Source organism: Haliotis rufescens, unplaced genomic scaffold (assembly GCF_023055435.1).
Source record: "Haliotis rufescens isolate VD_foot unplaced genomic scaffold, xgHalRufe1.0.p SCAF_1, whole genome shotgun sequence".
Taxonomy (NCBI): Eukaryota; Metazoa; Mollusca; class Gastropoda; order Lepetellida; family Haliotidae; genus Haliotis; species Haliotis rufescens.
Window position 1 is genome coordinate 42,911,994 of NW_025963779.1, and position 15,567 is coordinate 42,927,560.

Below are 15,567 nucleotides of genomic sequence, written 5' to 3' on the forward strand. Positions count from 1 at the left end.
AAGAACAGTGCTATACACAGGATGTGCCATCCTATACACAATATGCATGGCCCTACACATAGAGTGTGTCTTCCTATACACAATATGTAGCGTACTGCACTAAGGGTGTGCCATCCTATACACAATATGTACCGTGCTGTACTCTGGGTGTGCCATCCTATACACAATATGTACCGTGCTGTACTCTGGGTGTGCCATCCTATACACAATATGTACTGTGCTGTACTCTGGGTGTGCCATCCTATACACAATATGTACCGTGCTGTACTCAGGGTGTGCCATCCTATACACAATATGTACCGTGCTGTACACAGGGTGTGCCATCCTATACACAATATTTACTGTGCTGTACATAGGGTGTGCCATCCTATACACAATATCTACCGTGCTGTACTCAGGGTGTGCCATCCAATACACAATATGTACCGTGCTGTACACGGGGTGTGCCATCCTATACACAATATTTATGGAACTGTACTCAGGGTGTGCCATCCTTTACACAATATGTACCGTGCTGTACACAGGGTGTGCCATCCAATACACAATATGTACCGTGCTGTTCTCAGGGTGTGCCATCCTATACACAATATGTACCCTGCTGTACTCAGGGTGTGCTATCCTATACACAATATGTACCGTGCTGTACTCAGGGTGTGCCATCCTATACACAATATGTACTGTGCTGTACACAGGGTGTGTCTTCTTATACACAATATGTACCGTGCTGTACACAGGGTGTGTCTTCTTATACACAATATGTACCGTGCTGTACACAGGGTGTGCCATCCTATACACAATATGTACCGTGCTGTACTCAGGGTGTGCCATGCTATACACAATATGTACCGTGCCGTACTCAGGGTGTGCCATCCTATACACAATATGTGCCGTGCTGTACTCAGGGTGTGCCTTCCTATACACAATATGTACCATGCTGTACTGAGGGTGTGCCATGCTATACACAATATGTACAGTGCAGTACTCAGGGTGTGCCATCCTATACACAATATGTACAGTCCTATTTACAGCATGTACTGTACTATATACAATATTTACCATCCTATTCACAGCATGTACAGTCCAATACACAATATGTACCACCCTATTCACAGCATGTACAGTCCAATACACAATATGTACCATCCTATTCAAAGCGTGTTCTGTTCTATACACAATATGTACAGTCCTATTCACAGCGTGTGCCATCCTAAAGACAATATTTACCCTTCTATTCACTGTGTGTGTCATCCTATACACAATATGTAGAGCCCTATTCACAGCGTGTGCCCTCCTATAGACAATATTTACCCCTCTATACACTGCGTGTGTCATCCTATACACAATATGTACAGTCCTATTCACAGCATGTACTGTCCTATACACAATATGTACCGCCATTTACACAGTGTGTATCTTCCTATACACAAAATGTTCAGTTCTATTCGCAGCATGTACCATCTTAAATTCAATATTTACCCCTCTATTCACTGTGTGTCGTCCTATACACAATATGTACCATCCTATTCAAAGCGTGTGCTGTTCTATACACAATATGTACAGTCCTATTCACAGCATGTACCCTCCTATACACAATATGTACAGTCCTATTCACAGTATGTACTGTCCTATACACAATATGTACTGCCATTTACACAGTCAGTATCTTCCTATACACAAAATGTTCAGTCCTATTCACAGCATGTACCATCCTATACACAATATGTACCATCCTATTCAAAGCATGTGCCATCCTGTACACAATATGTAGGTCCTATTCATAGCATGTACCGTCCTATACACAGTACGTACAGTCCTATTCACAGCGTGTGCCATCCTATAGACAATATTTACCCCTCTTAACACTGCGTGTGTCGTCCTATACACACCATGTACAGTCCTATTCACAGCGTATGCCATCCTATAGACAATATTTACCCTTCTATACACTGCTTGTGTCATCCTATACACAATATGTACAGTCCTATTCACAGCGTGTGCCATCCTATAGACAATATTTACCCCTCTATTCACTGTGTGTGTCATCCTATACACAATATGTACCATCCTATTCAAAGCGTGTGCTGTTCTATACACAATATGTACAGTCCTATTCACAGCATGTGCCCTCCTATACACAATATGTACAGTCCTATTCACTGTGTGTGCCATCCTAAAGACAATATTTACTCTTCTATTCACTGTGTGTGTCATCCTATACACAATATGTACAGTCCTATTCACAGCATGTACCCTCCTATACACAATATGTACAGTCCTATTCACCGTGTGTGCCATCCTAAAGACAATATTTACTCTTCTATTCACTGTGTGTGTCATCCTATACACAATATGTACAGTCCTATTCACAGCATGTACTGTCCTATACACAATATGTACAGTCCTATTCACAGCATGTACTGTCCTATACACAATATGTACCGCCATTTACACAGCGTGTATCTTCCTATACACAAAATATACAGTCCTATACACAGCATGTACCCTCCTATACACAATATGTGCCATCCTATTCACAGCGTGTGCCATCCTATAGACAATATCTACCCCTCTATTCACTGTGTGTCATCCTATACACAATATGTAGAGTCCTATTCACAGTGTGTGCCATCTTAAAGACAATATTTACCCTTCTATTCACTGTGTGTGTCGTCCTGTACACAATATGTACCTTCCTATTCACGGCATGTGCCGTCCTATACACAATATGTAAGTCCTATTCATAGAGTGTACCTTCCTATACACAATATGTACAATCCTATTCACAGCGTGTGCCATCCTATAGACAATATTTACCCCTCTATTCACTGTGTGTGTCGTCCTATACTCAATATGTACTGTCCTATTCACAGCGTGTGCCATCCTATAGACAATATTTACCCCTCTATACACTGCGTGTGTCGTCCTATACACAATATGTACAGTCCTATTCACAACGTGTGCCATCCTAAAGACAATATTTACCCCTCTATTCACTGTGTGTGTCGTCCTATACACAATATGTACTGTCCTATTCACAGCGTGTGCCATCCTATAGACAATATTTACCCTCCTATACACTGCGTGTGTCATCCTTAACACAATATGTACCTTCCTATTCACAGCGTGTGCCGTCCTATACACAATATGTAAGTCCTATTCATAGAGTGTACCGTCCTATACACAATATGTACAATCCTATTCACAGTGTGTGCCATCCTATAGACAATATTTACCCTTCTTTACACTGCTTGTGTCATCCTATACACAGTACGTACAGTCCTTTTCACAGCGTGTGCCATCCTATAGACAATATTTACCCCTCTATACACTGCGTGAACCGTCATATACACAATCTGTACCGTCCTATTCAAAACGTGTGCTGTCCTATAAAAAATATGTACCATGCTATACACAGTGTGTGCCTTTCTATAAACAAGTTGTATTTAGGTCTAATTGTTCCACATTTGTTAGGAATATGATTATTACATACGTCAATAATTGTCCTGGAAAAACATTCCGCCATGACGTCAACATTTCTGGATGATAACAAATGATCCCACTTTGTGTCACTTAAACTGTCAATCATTTCTTCATTATCAGCCATGTTGTATTTGTAGATTTTTCTTGAAAAATTTGCATTACTAGGTATGTTTTCCTGAATTTTTTCGAATATAGGACAATGATCACTGCATAAAGGATCACATACACCCGAACTCCACAGCACACATTAGTTAGTGTTGTTTGTAACTAATGTGTTACAAACAATAAATTAATCAAAGTTCTGGAGGTAGGTGTAATCCTGGTGGGCTCAGTTATAATTTGGGTCAACCCATATATTGCTTGCAAGTGATCTAATTTGTAATTCAGTTTCTCTAAAAATATCTAGATTAAAATCCCCAGCTATAATAGTTGGTATATTCAAATCTATTACATTACATATTGACTGATCTATCAACTCGCATCTTACCTGTACCCATAATGCTTTGAGTCCATTTATGCACAGATGATCCATGTTTTTAACACATAAATTGTTTTTTACAAACATAGCTACATCCCTTGTCCTTTAAACTCCTTACATTTAGATGAACAATCTTTAAATTACCATATTTTACTGGCCCAGGGTTTTGGGTGAACATCCCCGTAACATAGGAGAAGTATCAATACAATACTCGACGGTCTTAGCTTATAGATACAACAGGAAGGGAGAGAATCAGCAAGAGAGAGAAATTTGCAAGATGCTTTGCTATAAAGACTAGAAGCAAATAACCCCACCAGCTGTCTATAATGTGCTATCTCAACCGACATCTTGTTTTACAGAATATGTTGGTTTTTTACAGTGGACAGCGAGGGGGTTACGAGCGAAGTATAAGACAAAACATGACAAACACAAAATGAACTTTCAAAACAAAATCTATATACATCAACCAAAATTGTTGGTTGAAGAATCACATAACTGAAAAAACAAATAATAAAAAAGCAGATTAATTGGGTAGATCAAGATCAGCGTGGGTCCATCTCAAGTCTGCTTGTTGAACTTCCAAACGGAGCCTGATGATACCACTGTCATCAGCGCAGGATCCTTGGAACGAGATTCTACCTCACAGCCGGAGGGTGACGATCTGAGGGTAGGCAGCCATTCTTCTAGTGGCGACGGCCACATGCCACAGGAATCAGAGAACCCCGGTACATGAGAAGCGGATGCAAGAGAAGAAGAAGCAGCAGATGCTAATGTCAGTGAAGAACAGGACACAGACCCAGTGGTAGGAGCCACTGCTCCTGTCCCATCAGATAACTGACCAAGGCCAAGACCCAAGCCACCACCAAGGACATCGGAATGGCAGCGCTCAGGAGATTATGTGATGAGTCAGACAACATCAGAGGTCAGGGATGATCAAACTCAACTCATCAAACAGCTTGCGGCTGCTGGCATCTTTGAGCGAATTGGTGGTGCGATGTCACAGCTCATTGTCACTTTACTTAATAACACCAGCAAATGACAAGGACGTCATTTGGGTGCAGGGGAAGTATGTGGCAGGCTCAAGACCTTATGTACATAACTTTTAGTTAAGATTTATTTGTTAGTAGTAAGGTTATATGGCCTTGTTACCATTTTTACTAATTAGTTTATATTACAATATTTACATTATAAGAATATATAATTAGTTATAATATTAGTTATGTTTTATACCTTAGTATTTTATACCTTAAACATTCATTCCACAGCTCTGTAACATTAAATAAGCTTACTCTCAGTCTAACTTCCACTAATTGTCATACTGCATGCTTGTGACTTACAGCACTCTTTGCCCCAGCGTGCTCCAGCCCAGTCTATTGTCTTTTTAATAGGCCAAGCTGGCCATAGCTACAGCAATGTTTTGTTGTTGAATTTTACAAAATCAGTTGCTACTGTCACCTCACAAGGAAAGACCATTTATTTATTGCCGCATTCATTTCTTATCATGTGAGGATTTTGATGTGTGAAGGAATTTATTCATACTTAAGGTTAGTTGACTATATATTTTATGATGTTGTATATATGGATGGTTTCTAATTATTGAGATTAGAAATAATATTTATTGTAGAATGCATTCTTAATTTTATTTATTAGAAACATAATGCATCTTGTATATATTTATAGTTCTTGATGAACTCACAGTACAGTAAGTTATTATTATCTGTATAAGACAGTATTATCTTCTGTATAAGACAGTATTAAACATGAAACCTAAATATATATATATATATATATATATATATATATATATATATATATATATATATATATATATATATAAACTAAGTATTTTAAACCCCTCTGTACAGTAATGGAAAGTAAATGTATGTCTGTATGCTTGATGTTTGTTGGTAAGTGCAGGTGTATGAGTGTTATATGTCTGATATGAGTGGCTGTTGTACTATTTTTATACACTATTTTACCATAGGATATCTGATAGTATTCTGCATTTGTATTTCTTTATTATGCAGATTTGTCGGTGGCAACGTTCACCGTGCAATCATTGTTACCGGTATTACCAGTACAGGTTTCACCTATCTGGTATGTAATGTTCATTATCACTTTATTGTCATATTAATATATTTTGTATCTGTGTATTGATGTATTGTACGGATATGTCTGATGTATTGTGTAATGTAAAGTAAGTTCTATTCATTTAATGGAAGTGATATCTATATTTCAGAAATTTAAAGAGTAACTATAACGGATTGTATATATTTATTTCTATGTTATATTTGCTCATGTTGTACTTTCATTGTTTCAGGTTGAATGAAGTATGTATGTACATTCGTACCTAACAATAAAATAAACGTCATCAGCCTCACCCCCCACAGCTGTTTGTAATTATTTGGCCAGTAGATCGCCTATTCTACTATCGGCCAACACAACCACAACCACATAAAGCACCTAAAGGAGCAGACACATGCAAAGTTTGAAAGTAATCGGACAAGCGGTTGCCAAGCAATAGGGCAAAATTTTCCTTAAAAAATACTTGTTTCTCAGTTATCTGCCCTTGGTCGTTGAGCCTACGGCCTTGTGATTTTTGTGGTATCTAGAACTCCACTGTCTACATACACATACAAAATTAAATGCAAACGAGCCAGTGGTTACTTTGCTAGCTCTGGTACAAAAATCGGCGGAATAATAATACGTTATAAATCGGCCGATTACAATAGGGCTCGGAGCCCTAAAATTTCCAAGTCAGTGCAAAATATTCATAGCATGGTACATATTGTGTGTAGGACAGCACACGCTGTGTGTGGGGCTGTACTCACTGATTATAGGGTTGTACACACTGTGTAAAAAACAAAGACTTTCTATAATGTGTATTGGATGGTACTTAAGGTACAACACAAACCAAGAAGAAGAAAACAAGGTGTAAATGTATACAAGAAGTACCTGGCGCCACAATAGTTTGCCATCACATGACTTATTATCTGGGCATCTCTGTTCTTGTGGATTGATTGAGTCCTGCATTCATTTTCTTCAGACACTGATTTAGCTAGATGAGCAAAGTCGAATCTTGCCTTCTTTTTTTCCTTGTCAAAACCTGAAAGTGAGTTGGCCTGTACAATTAAGCAATGGGCTCACATTTTGAAAACAACTCAACAAAGTATGATTATGTATGTTATGGTAAAGGAATACACACTTTTATTAAGAAATTAAATGTTCAACAAACAAATGTTTAAACTTATCCTATTTCACACTATGCATTTCTTCTTATTCTTCGATCTTGGTGTGGAAACGCCCTAGAACAAAGTTTCCATCTTCAAGAAACACCCATATCCCATACATCACCAAATCACCACTGTGATCATGGGTCACGCACCACTAAAATCTCGTGCGACGCGACACCAGCGACCTGATCACCTGACATATCCATGGTGTTCGGACGCTATACTCGGAACAGAGAATTTTGTTGTTGTTTCTTTATCTTTATAAAACTTAAATAAACGACTTCACTTCTAAAGTTTTCCATTTACCACGAAGAGTGTGTGGTATTAATAACGATGTTTACAGTGTTTTACCTCGTCAGAACTGGATTATAACTTACTTTGCAAAATGTTACAGGCGACTGTTCGTCGGTTTAAAGCGTTGTCTACGGTTTTCGTGCATGCCTTTTTCCTCCGCTTTGGAACCCAAACGAATGTGTTACCCATGCGGATATGCCTTCGTCGTCCTGCTTAACAGGATATTAGTCCATTCGGCGACGGTTACATCGCTTTCTGTTAGAGGAGGATCGCTCTCCGTGTCGTTGGACTACCGCGATTCACACCTCTGTGCTGACCACGCCCTGTGCACGTGTCCGCTCCCTATCATCTACAGTCGTCTGTACCCTTAACCTTGACTAACTGTTAGTCAATGAAATCTTATTAAACAAATAATTTCCCGATGCTGATTTCATATACTATATAAAGTTCCTGTGACGCCAATATTTTAGTGTATTTTTCAAACAAGTAAAGTTTGGTTTTCAATATTGTAGTACATGTATGGAATCAAGTCACAAAAACGCAACTGCTACAGAAAAGCATGCATTCCATGCAAAAGTTGACTTTTATGCAAGCCCCACGCATTTCACTACCCAAGAATGGGTATAAAAACATGTGCGTTAACGGGATTCTATATGCATTGTTTAGCATCGTGCTGACAACAACAACTCAGAAAAAAAAACATTACGCAATTATTCAACATTACGAAATGCCACGCCTGTCTGAAAATGAGCGTCTGTGAGCCATTGGTATGCTTGAAGCAGGATCGAGTCAGCGTGATGTTGCAAGACAATTTAACGTCCACAGAAACACCATTTGGTGTTTATGGCAACATTGGCAACAGACGAATGCAGTCAAGAGACCATCCTCGGAGTGGCAGGCCACGCATAACCAATAATCGACACGAAACTGGATTCGAACAACTCACCTACGAAATCGATTCCAGCCAGCAACAGTGACTGCAAGAAGCATCCCTGGCCTTCGACAAATATCTTTACAAACCGTACGTCGTCGCCTCAGATGTGCAGGGATTTTCGCCAGAAGACCCGCCAGACGTCCCATTTTGACAGGAAACCACCGTCAAGCACGTCTACAGTTGTGCAGACAGCGTCTACGCTGGACGGCCATGCAGTGGGGACAAGTTTTATTCACTGACTGAGTCTCGTATTCACCTCAACCACAGCGATGGACGGATTCGAGTGTACCGACGTCGAGGTGAACGTTACTTCTTCAATCATTGTGTCATGGAAGAAGATCGGATCGGGGGCGGCAGCGTTATGGTATCGGGTGGGATTACAGCAAGACAGAGGACCCGTTTGGTAGCGGTAGAGGGAAATCTCAGTGGACAGCGCGACCGCGACGAGATCATCGGCCCTGTTGTCCTACCGTTTTTGCGTCGTCATGGCCCAGGCATTACCTTTCAACATTACAACACCCTGCCTCATATTGTCAATTTACAAATCAAAAGGGTGTGTGTCCACCTCTGGTTGTGATGCAAGAAACACATCATCATCCCATGGAATGGACCAGGCTTCGCACAAAGTCCTGTCGGATATCTGTCCATATCTGCTGGAGCATGTTTCGAAGTTCCTGGAGTGTCTGTGGAACACGTGGTTGACGTCGAAGGCGCCGATCTATCTAATCCCACATGTGCTCGTTTCATGAGAGATCAGGGGAGCACGCCAGCCAGGGGATGACATTCACGTTGTTTTGTTGAAGAGAATCCTGAACAAGTCGAGCATTTTTCGTGTTCATGTTTCTTATGAAATCACGCATTTTCTGAAGTCAGTATGGCAAATTAAACCATTTGAACTCTCACAGGAGTCTTTTATCTGTTGCAAACCGAAATTCTTTTAGATTTGGTCTTCTTGTATGTATTCTTTGTCACATGAACTTTTGTTATATATGGATTAGAGCTAGCTAGAGCTGATTTGAAATGCCTTTGTATACATAACTAGTTTGTTGTTATTGTTTTGGGTTTTTTCTCTCATAAAATAAAAAATATTCCACAGTCATCGTGCAGGACCACATTTTACTCAGTTTTGGGAAGTCGAGCCGCCAACTGAGGGTTGCCTCTTCCCCCTACTCGCTTCTTACTCGGTCATCCTCGCTTCTGCAGCGTTCTGAGGATACAGCTTCACCTCTCCGGCCTTCTCATGGAGACAACCCTTCTGGCCGAAAACAGGACAGTCGTCGTCGAGGAAGTGATCGTTGACTGACGACGGATCTTCACTCACACAGGATCATCATCCTTCGTTGGATCGTAGACGACCGAGGGATCGACAGATCGACTTCATTGTCGACAAGTCACTGCTCTTGGATAGACAGTTCGCCAGATTGTACCTCGGAGGATCGACAGTTCGCCTCTTCTACAGATGGATACCCGAGGGATCTCCGATCGACGATACACATCGATACATCGACATATCGTCCGATCAAGAACTCATCAGCTCGTATGACTTTACCTGCAGGTGGGTTACCATGGATAGATATATGAGAAACCTTATTTGTCCAAACACTGTAAACATACTTTGTAACATATTAAAAAGATGAAACTTGGCAAAACTGATCATCAAGGTTGAAATTAAAGTGTCAAATGTTCTTAAAGTGAAACACAACACTAGTCTCTGAGAAAAGGCATCACAAGTCAGTATCTCGTGTGTCTGCCATGTGCATTGATGACTGCAGTACAACATCGATACATGATGGATGAGGCGGTTGATGAAGGCCATAGGCACTTGAGCCCACACTCTGAGGAACACCTGACACAGTTCAGCTGCAGTTGTCGGCCTTGGTTGGACGTCATTCAGCAGTCTTTTAATCTTGTCCCACATGTGCTCAATGTGATTCAAATCGGGACTGTGGGCAGGCCACTGCATGGTTCTGATGCTATTCTGATGGAGAAAGTCTCTTGTTGCTCTCGCAGTGTGGGCACGGGGTTATCATGCTGAAACACGTGGTTGCAGCGACGTGCCAAATTAGGAATGTCGTGTTGTCTCAAGACAGACCAGACCACAACACTACAGATGACCGACCACGTTGTGGAAGACCAAGGGTCCCCACCCGACGTCAGGATCTTCAAGATCGCTTTGTTACTGCTGCGGAAACTGTTCGACAGACCATGGGGACACAGGAGCGACACATTAGTGCGAACACCGTGCGTCGACGGATGACGAGCAGACACCTCCACTGTCACAGGCCACACCGAGGACCCATTCTGACACCACGTCATCACCGGGACCGTCTTCAGTGGGCAACAGAGCACCAGCATTGGCGCCACCAGCAGTGGAGAAGACTGCTCTTCTCATGAGAGGGGCGTTACTGTATCTCAACAGCAGATGGCAGAGGGAGTCTGGCGACGCCGTGGGAAACGTTATTCGGATGCTTGTGTTGTTGAGAGAGACTCGTGCGGTGGTCCGAGCATCATGGTGTGGGGTGGTATTTGTCTTGCACAGAGGGTCGGCCCTGTGGTCTTACAGAACATCGGTCTAGGGAGAGGCAATGGTGTCACAGCAGCTCGGTACATTCATCAAGTCTTGAGACCACACGCCATACCTCATTTTGCACGTCAGCATGATAACGCCCGTGACCACACTGCAAGGGCAACAAGGGCAACAAGAAACTTTCTCGAGATTCAAAGATGGCTGAATGACGTCCAACCAAGGCTGACAACTGCAGTTGACCTGCGTCAGTCATTCCTCAGAGTGTGGGCTCAAGTGCCTATGGCCTTCATCAACCGCCTCATCCATTCCATGTATCGATGTTGCAAAGGAGCCATCAATGCACGTGGCAGACACACAAGATACTGACTTGTGATGCCACTTTGTCAGAGACTAATGTTGTGTTTCACTTTAAGAACATTTCACACTTAAATTGCAACCTTGATGATCAGTTTTTCCAAGTTTCATCTTTTTAATATGTCTCAAAGTATGTTTACAGTGTTTGGAGAAATAAGGTTTCTCATATATCTATCCATGGTGATGTTTGTTTTGCAGTTCAGTATATATTTTTAGCCTCGTTTTCTACCAGATACAACTTCGATTTTATCACACGCACGACTGTCAAGATTTTGCTATCGGTTTTAGAACACATTATTTGTGTTCTATGTGCTTGGACGTCGATTTAGAGATGAACTCATGTACACGTCAACAACACAGAAGTTCAACGTTCTACGCATGGTAATAGCTATTACACTTCGGACGACCTCTCAGATACCCCATAATCCAACCGTTTCAAGGCAACAGACGACAGCTTGAACTTTCACAATAGGAAGGAGATAACACACTTCATTGTCACTGCCGGTACACTATCCTTTGGAATTGCTTGGACCCCCATAGCTATGTACACGAGTGACTAAACCAATTGGCATTCGTCACACAGGAATCTGTGATACATTTTACCTGGACAAAGGGATTCAATCCCGGATATCAACAATTACTCAGACCACAACTGAGTTTCACTCTGAAATGATTAACTCAGCTAGGTTGATTAATAAATTATCAGAAGTCCGTCTTACAATCTTTCCAGGATCTCCATTCCTTGGGATCAGGTCCAAGGTTTCTAATGAGCCAGATTAACATCTTAGCACAAGAACACATTGAGGAAACACCTCTTCTGATGGATAGTGGAATCGATTGTGTGCACAGGAATTTGTTTAAACAAGCCTGTAAACGACAACCACCTAGCCATGGATGCCTCATTTCAAGGTTGGGGAGCTCACTTCAACGTGGAAGTGACATCAGGCCTATGGTCAGAAGCAGTAAAGCTCTACCACATCAATCATCTGGAATACGAGGCTGTAATCCGTGCAATATTTCATTGGGCCACACAGTCAAGAAACCAACGTCTGATGATCAGGACACACAATTAAACTGTGGCATACACCATTAATCTTCAAGGCGCGATGTAATTAGAGACCCTCCTGCAGTTGACTTTTCACCTTTGGTAGACAAGCTGACTTAACGATAAAGGCAAGACATTTACCTGGAGCGGCAAATGGATTATCAAGCACCTTATCCAGACCAGCCAAACCTTCACCAACAGAATGGAAGCTCTACCAAAGCATTCCAACTGGCAATAAAAGAAAAGGTCCACTATTGACCTATTTGCATCAGATAACAGTGTGTCACCAGTGCTGAACCCACTGGCCTGGTCAGTCGATACACTGTCAATACCATGGGAAGCGTATTCGTTTCCCCCACCAGCCTTGATACCACGAATACTACACAGATCCTAAACACAAGCTACCTACAACTGCTGTTAGTAGCGCCCTCTGACCGACAAGCACTTGGATTCCAGATCTCGTCGAACTAGTAGAGATACCAAACTGGACACATCTACTGCTACATCCTCCCTCCAATCAGGTCCATCCAAGACCAAAATTATACGAACTTCACGTATGGAGCATATCAAGAACAGTCTCGTAAGAGGATATTCTATTAGAGCAGCTGAGGCAGATTCCTTAGCCCTTCGTCAATCATTGAGAATCTCTATGACGATAAATTGAAAAGTTTTCACCAGTTGTAAGATCCAAGGTTTTTCTGCAGCCAAGCTACTTACCAGCAGATTACCTATGTCACTTATGAATTAAAGGAATCTTAAAGTTCGACACTGGGCACTTACTGGGCAGTGATCAGTTACTGACTACTTACTGATGGGATAAAATTTACTATATTTCCCGAACCGATAGATCTACTCAGATCTTTCTGACTGCGAGTAATTCAGTCGTCACCATGACTTCTAGCTCCAAGATTTCCGTTGTCATCGACCTTCAGACATTGATTCACTCATACTGCCTTGTGGACCAATCATCCAGACTTTGCCCTCTTGGCTGAGTATGAACACTTGTGTATAAAACCTCGAACTCTTACGTTCCAGACGGTTTTCCTCCTTGCCCTGTGGGATTCGTGCTGAGACGTCGGTTGAGTCCGGTTCCAGCGTCCTCAACAAGGTCTACATGGAGGTATCTCAGACCATCCGTCGCTATCGCAAGCATCTTTTTCATCCCCTTGTCGACGGCTGCAACTTCTGAGGTATCTTGAACCACCATCTCAATTGGCTGCGTTCTATCATCCTCAGGGCCTACACCTTTGAGGGATTACCACCCCAGCTGCTTCCAATCCTCATGAGACGAGGGCAGTAACTTCCACCTTGGCGTTGCATAGTAATTGCACACTCTCGGCCATCATGGAGGGATGTTTCTGGCGTTCTGATATGGTCTTTGCCTTTCGGAATCTCAGTCGCCAACGTCCAAGGTCACAGCAGTCAAACAGCGCAGAGGAGGATGCACAGCAAACTACAAGTCCCAAGTCTGGTATCCTGTATTTACTGCAATTATTTCATTTATTGCTTATGTTAATCGGGTTTCTGAGACAAGCTCCCAGAGGGAGGGTATATATGCTTGTCTGTTGGGACTTCGGTCCACGTCAATAGAAGCCACCATCCGGTGCGGCCATTGGTTAAATGGTGTCCAGATCTTCTACCTGCTCATCTCTGTCTTGCTCATGTGATGTCTCAGTGGTTGATTGAAGACCTGTGTGAAAAACGGGTATCATCGTTCGTTTCCTCTTCTCGTTCTTACCTTATTCATTCTCCTCGTGAGTTTGAGAGGTTGGCGAAGCGAAAAAAGAGATGCCAACGTCCTTGGGAGCGTATGTGTGAGGTCTGTCTTGTAGAACCTGCTGGCCGAGGACTTGGTGTTTGTACAAAATACCTCATCCTGTCCAGGGTGAGGTTGAAGTCGTGACCGAGTAGGTGTCGCCTTGCTCTTAGTTACGCGGTCGTTACTTAGAACAGGGTCCTGTGTGAAACCATGGAACACATGATTCCCCGATGTCATGATGTATATCTCTTGGTAGCACAAACAGGGCTTTTTGAAGCAACCCTTACACGAGTTTATCACTAATCCTTGTAAAATCCTTTGAATTTTCTTGATAAGTTCCAGCTTCCTCTGTACATCTCACGGTTGAGGTCCTTCCATGGTAGGGTATCTGCGCCCCACCAGCCTGTACACTCCAGATTGAGAATGAGGGTGCTGGATATGTCAGGTGATCAGGTCGCTGGGGTCGTGTCGCACGAGATTTTAGTGATGCGTGACCCATAATCACGGTGGTGATTTGGTGATGTATGGGACGTGTTAGGGTGATTGGAGTTCTAGGGCGTTTCCACACCAAGATCGAAGAATATGAAGAAATGCATAGTGTGAGATAGGATAAGTATATAAATATACAATTTATTAGAAAATTTACAAATGTATAATAATACACGCTGTACATGGCAGCAGAAGAGTAGTCGTGTCCTGAGGGTAACAATACAGTATGAGCCTTCTATTTGAAGCAGAGACTCCTACACGCGATACTGTTATCTCAGCATGAACGAATGAATATCAAACCCTCTTTTCTTTATTGTCGACAGCAATGTCAACAGCCTATCTCTCACACATCCTTTTATAAATGCTTAGCAACAAGCAACAGGTTTTATTGCATTTCAATTTTTAGTGTGGTAATTTATCCCGCCATGTATGTCTATACACGATAGAGACAGAAATCACTAACTTCCAACACCTGGTCTATAGTGGCCGAGAGGGGACATCGCTTTCTCGCGGAATTGCAATATCCACGCTTGACCACTACAGGGTGATATCTGTTTCAATTGGGAGAGTATGTTGAAATGTTTCTTTATTTACGTAACCATAATTTAACTGTACAGACGTAGGTGATTTTAAAAAAACCCACAATCCATTTCTGCGTAAAATGTAACTGATTGATTTATGGCCCTATTTAGTTTTCTGTGACCATCACGCCGAAGGGGCGTGGCGGGTCGTGGCAATACGCTCTCAATAAATCAGGTTTAAGTCTAAATATTTACTTTTCAAAAGAAGTTAAGAAGACTTTGGTTAATCACTCATGTCTGATTGTATTTGAAACTACAATCTCATAATTGTTGGTGTTCTGTAACTTGTTTTGAGTAGTTTATGATGTTACAGTATGTCATACTGTTGTCCGTAGATATTCCTTTTGACATTTGATTTATGATCATATTGTATTGTGTTTCTTGTCTTGTGCA

General features: G+C 41.8%; 1 protein-coding gene across 2 annotated transcripts in view; it reads right to left on the reverse strand.

Moving 5' to 3' along the window:
- Nucleotides 1-15,567, reverse strand: part of LOC124115358 (protein odd-skipped-related 2-like) — an 80,322-nt gene that overhangs the window by 46,493 nt on the left and 18,262 nt on the right. Inside the window, exons 1-2 of one of the 2 annotated variants that reach the window (XM_046476305.2) lie at nucleotides 7,569-7,788; nucleotides 6,914-7,064 (exon numbers count right to left, since the gene is read on the reverse strand). In XM_046476305.2, the coding sequence (XP_046332261.1) occupies nucleotides 6,914-7,064; nucleotides 7,569-7,674 (257 nt within the window). In that variant the 5' untranslated portion in view covers nucleotides 7,675-7,788. Of the gene's footprint in view, nucleotides 1-6,913; nucleotides 7,065-7,568; nucleotides 7,789-15,567 lie in introns of those variants that run through there. The other variant, XM_046476304.1, reaches the window with a different exon arrangement.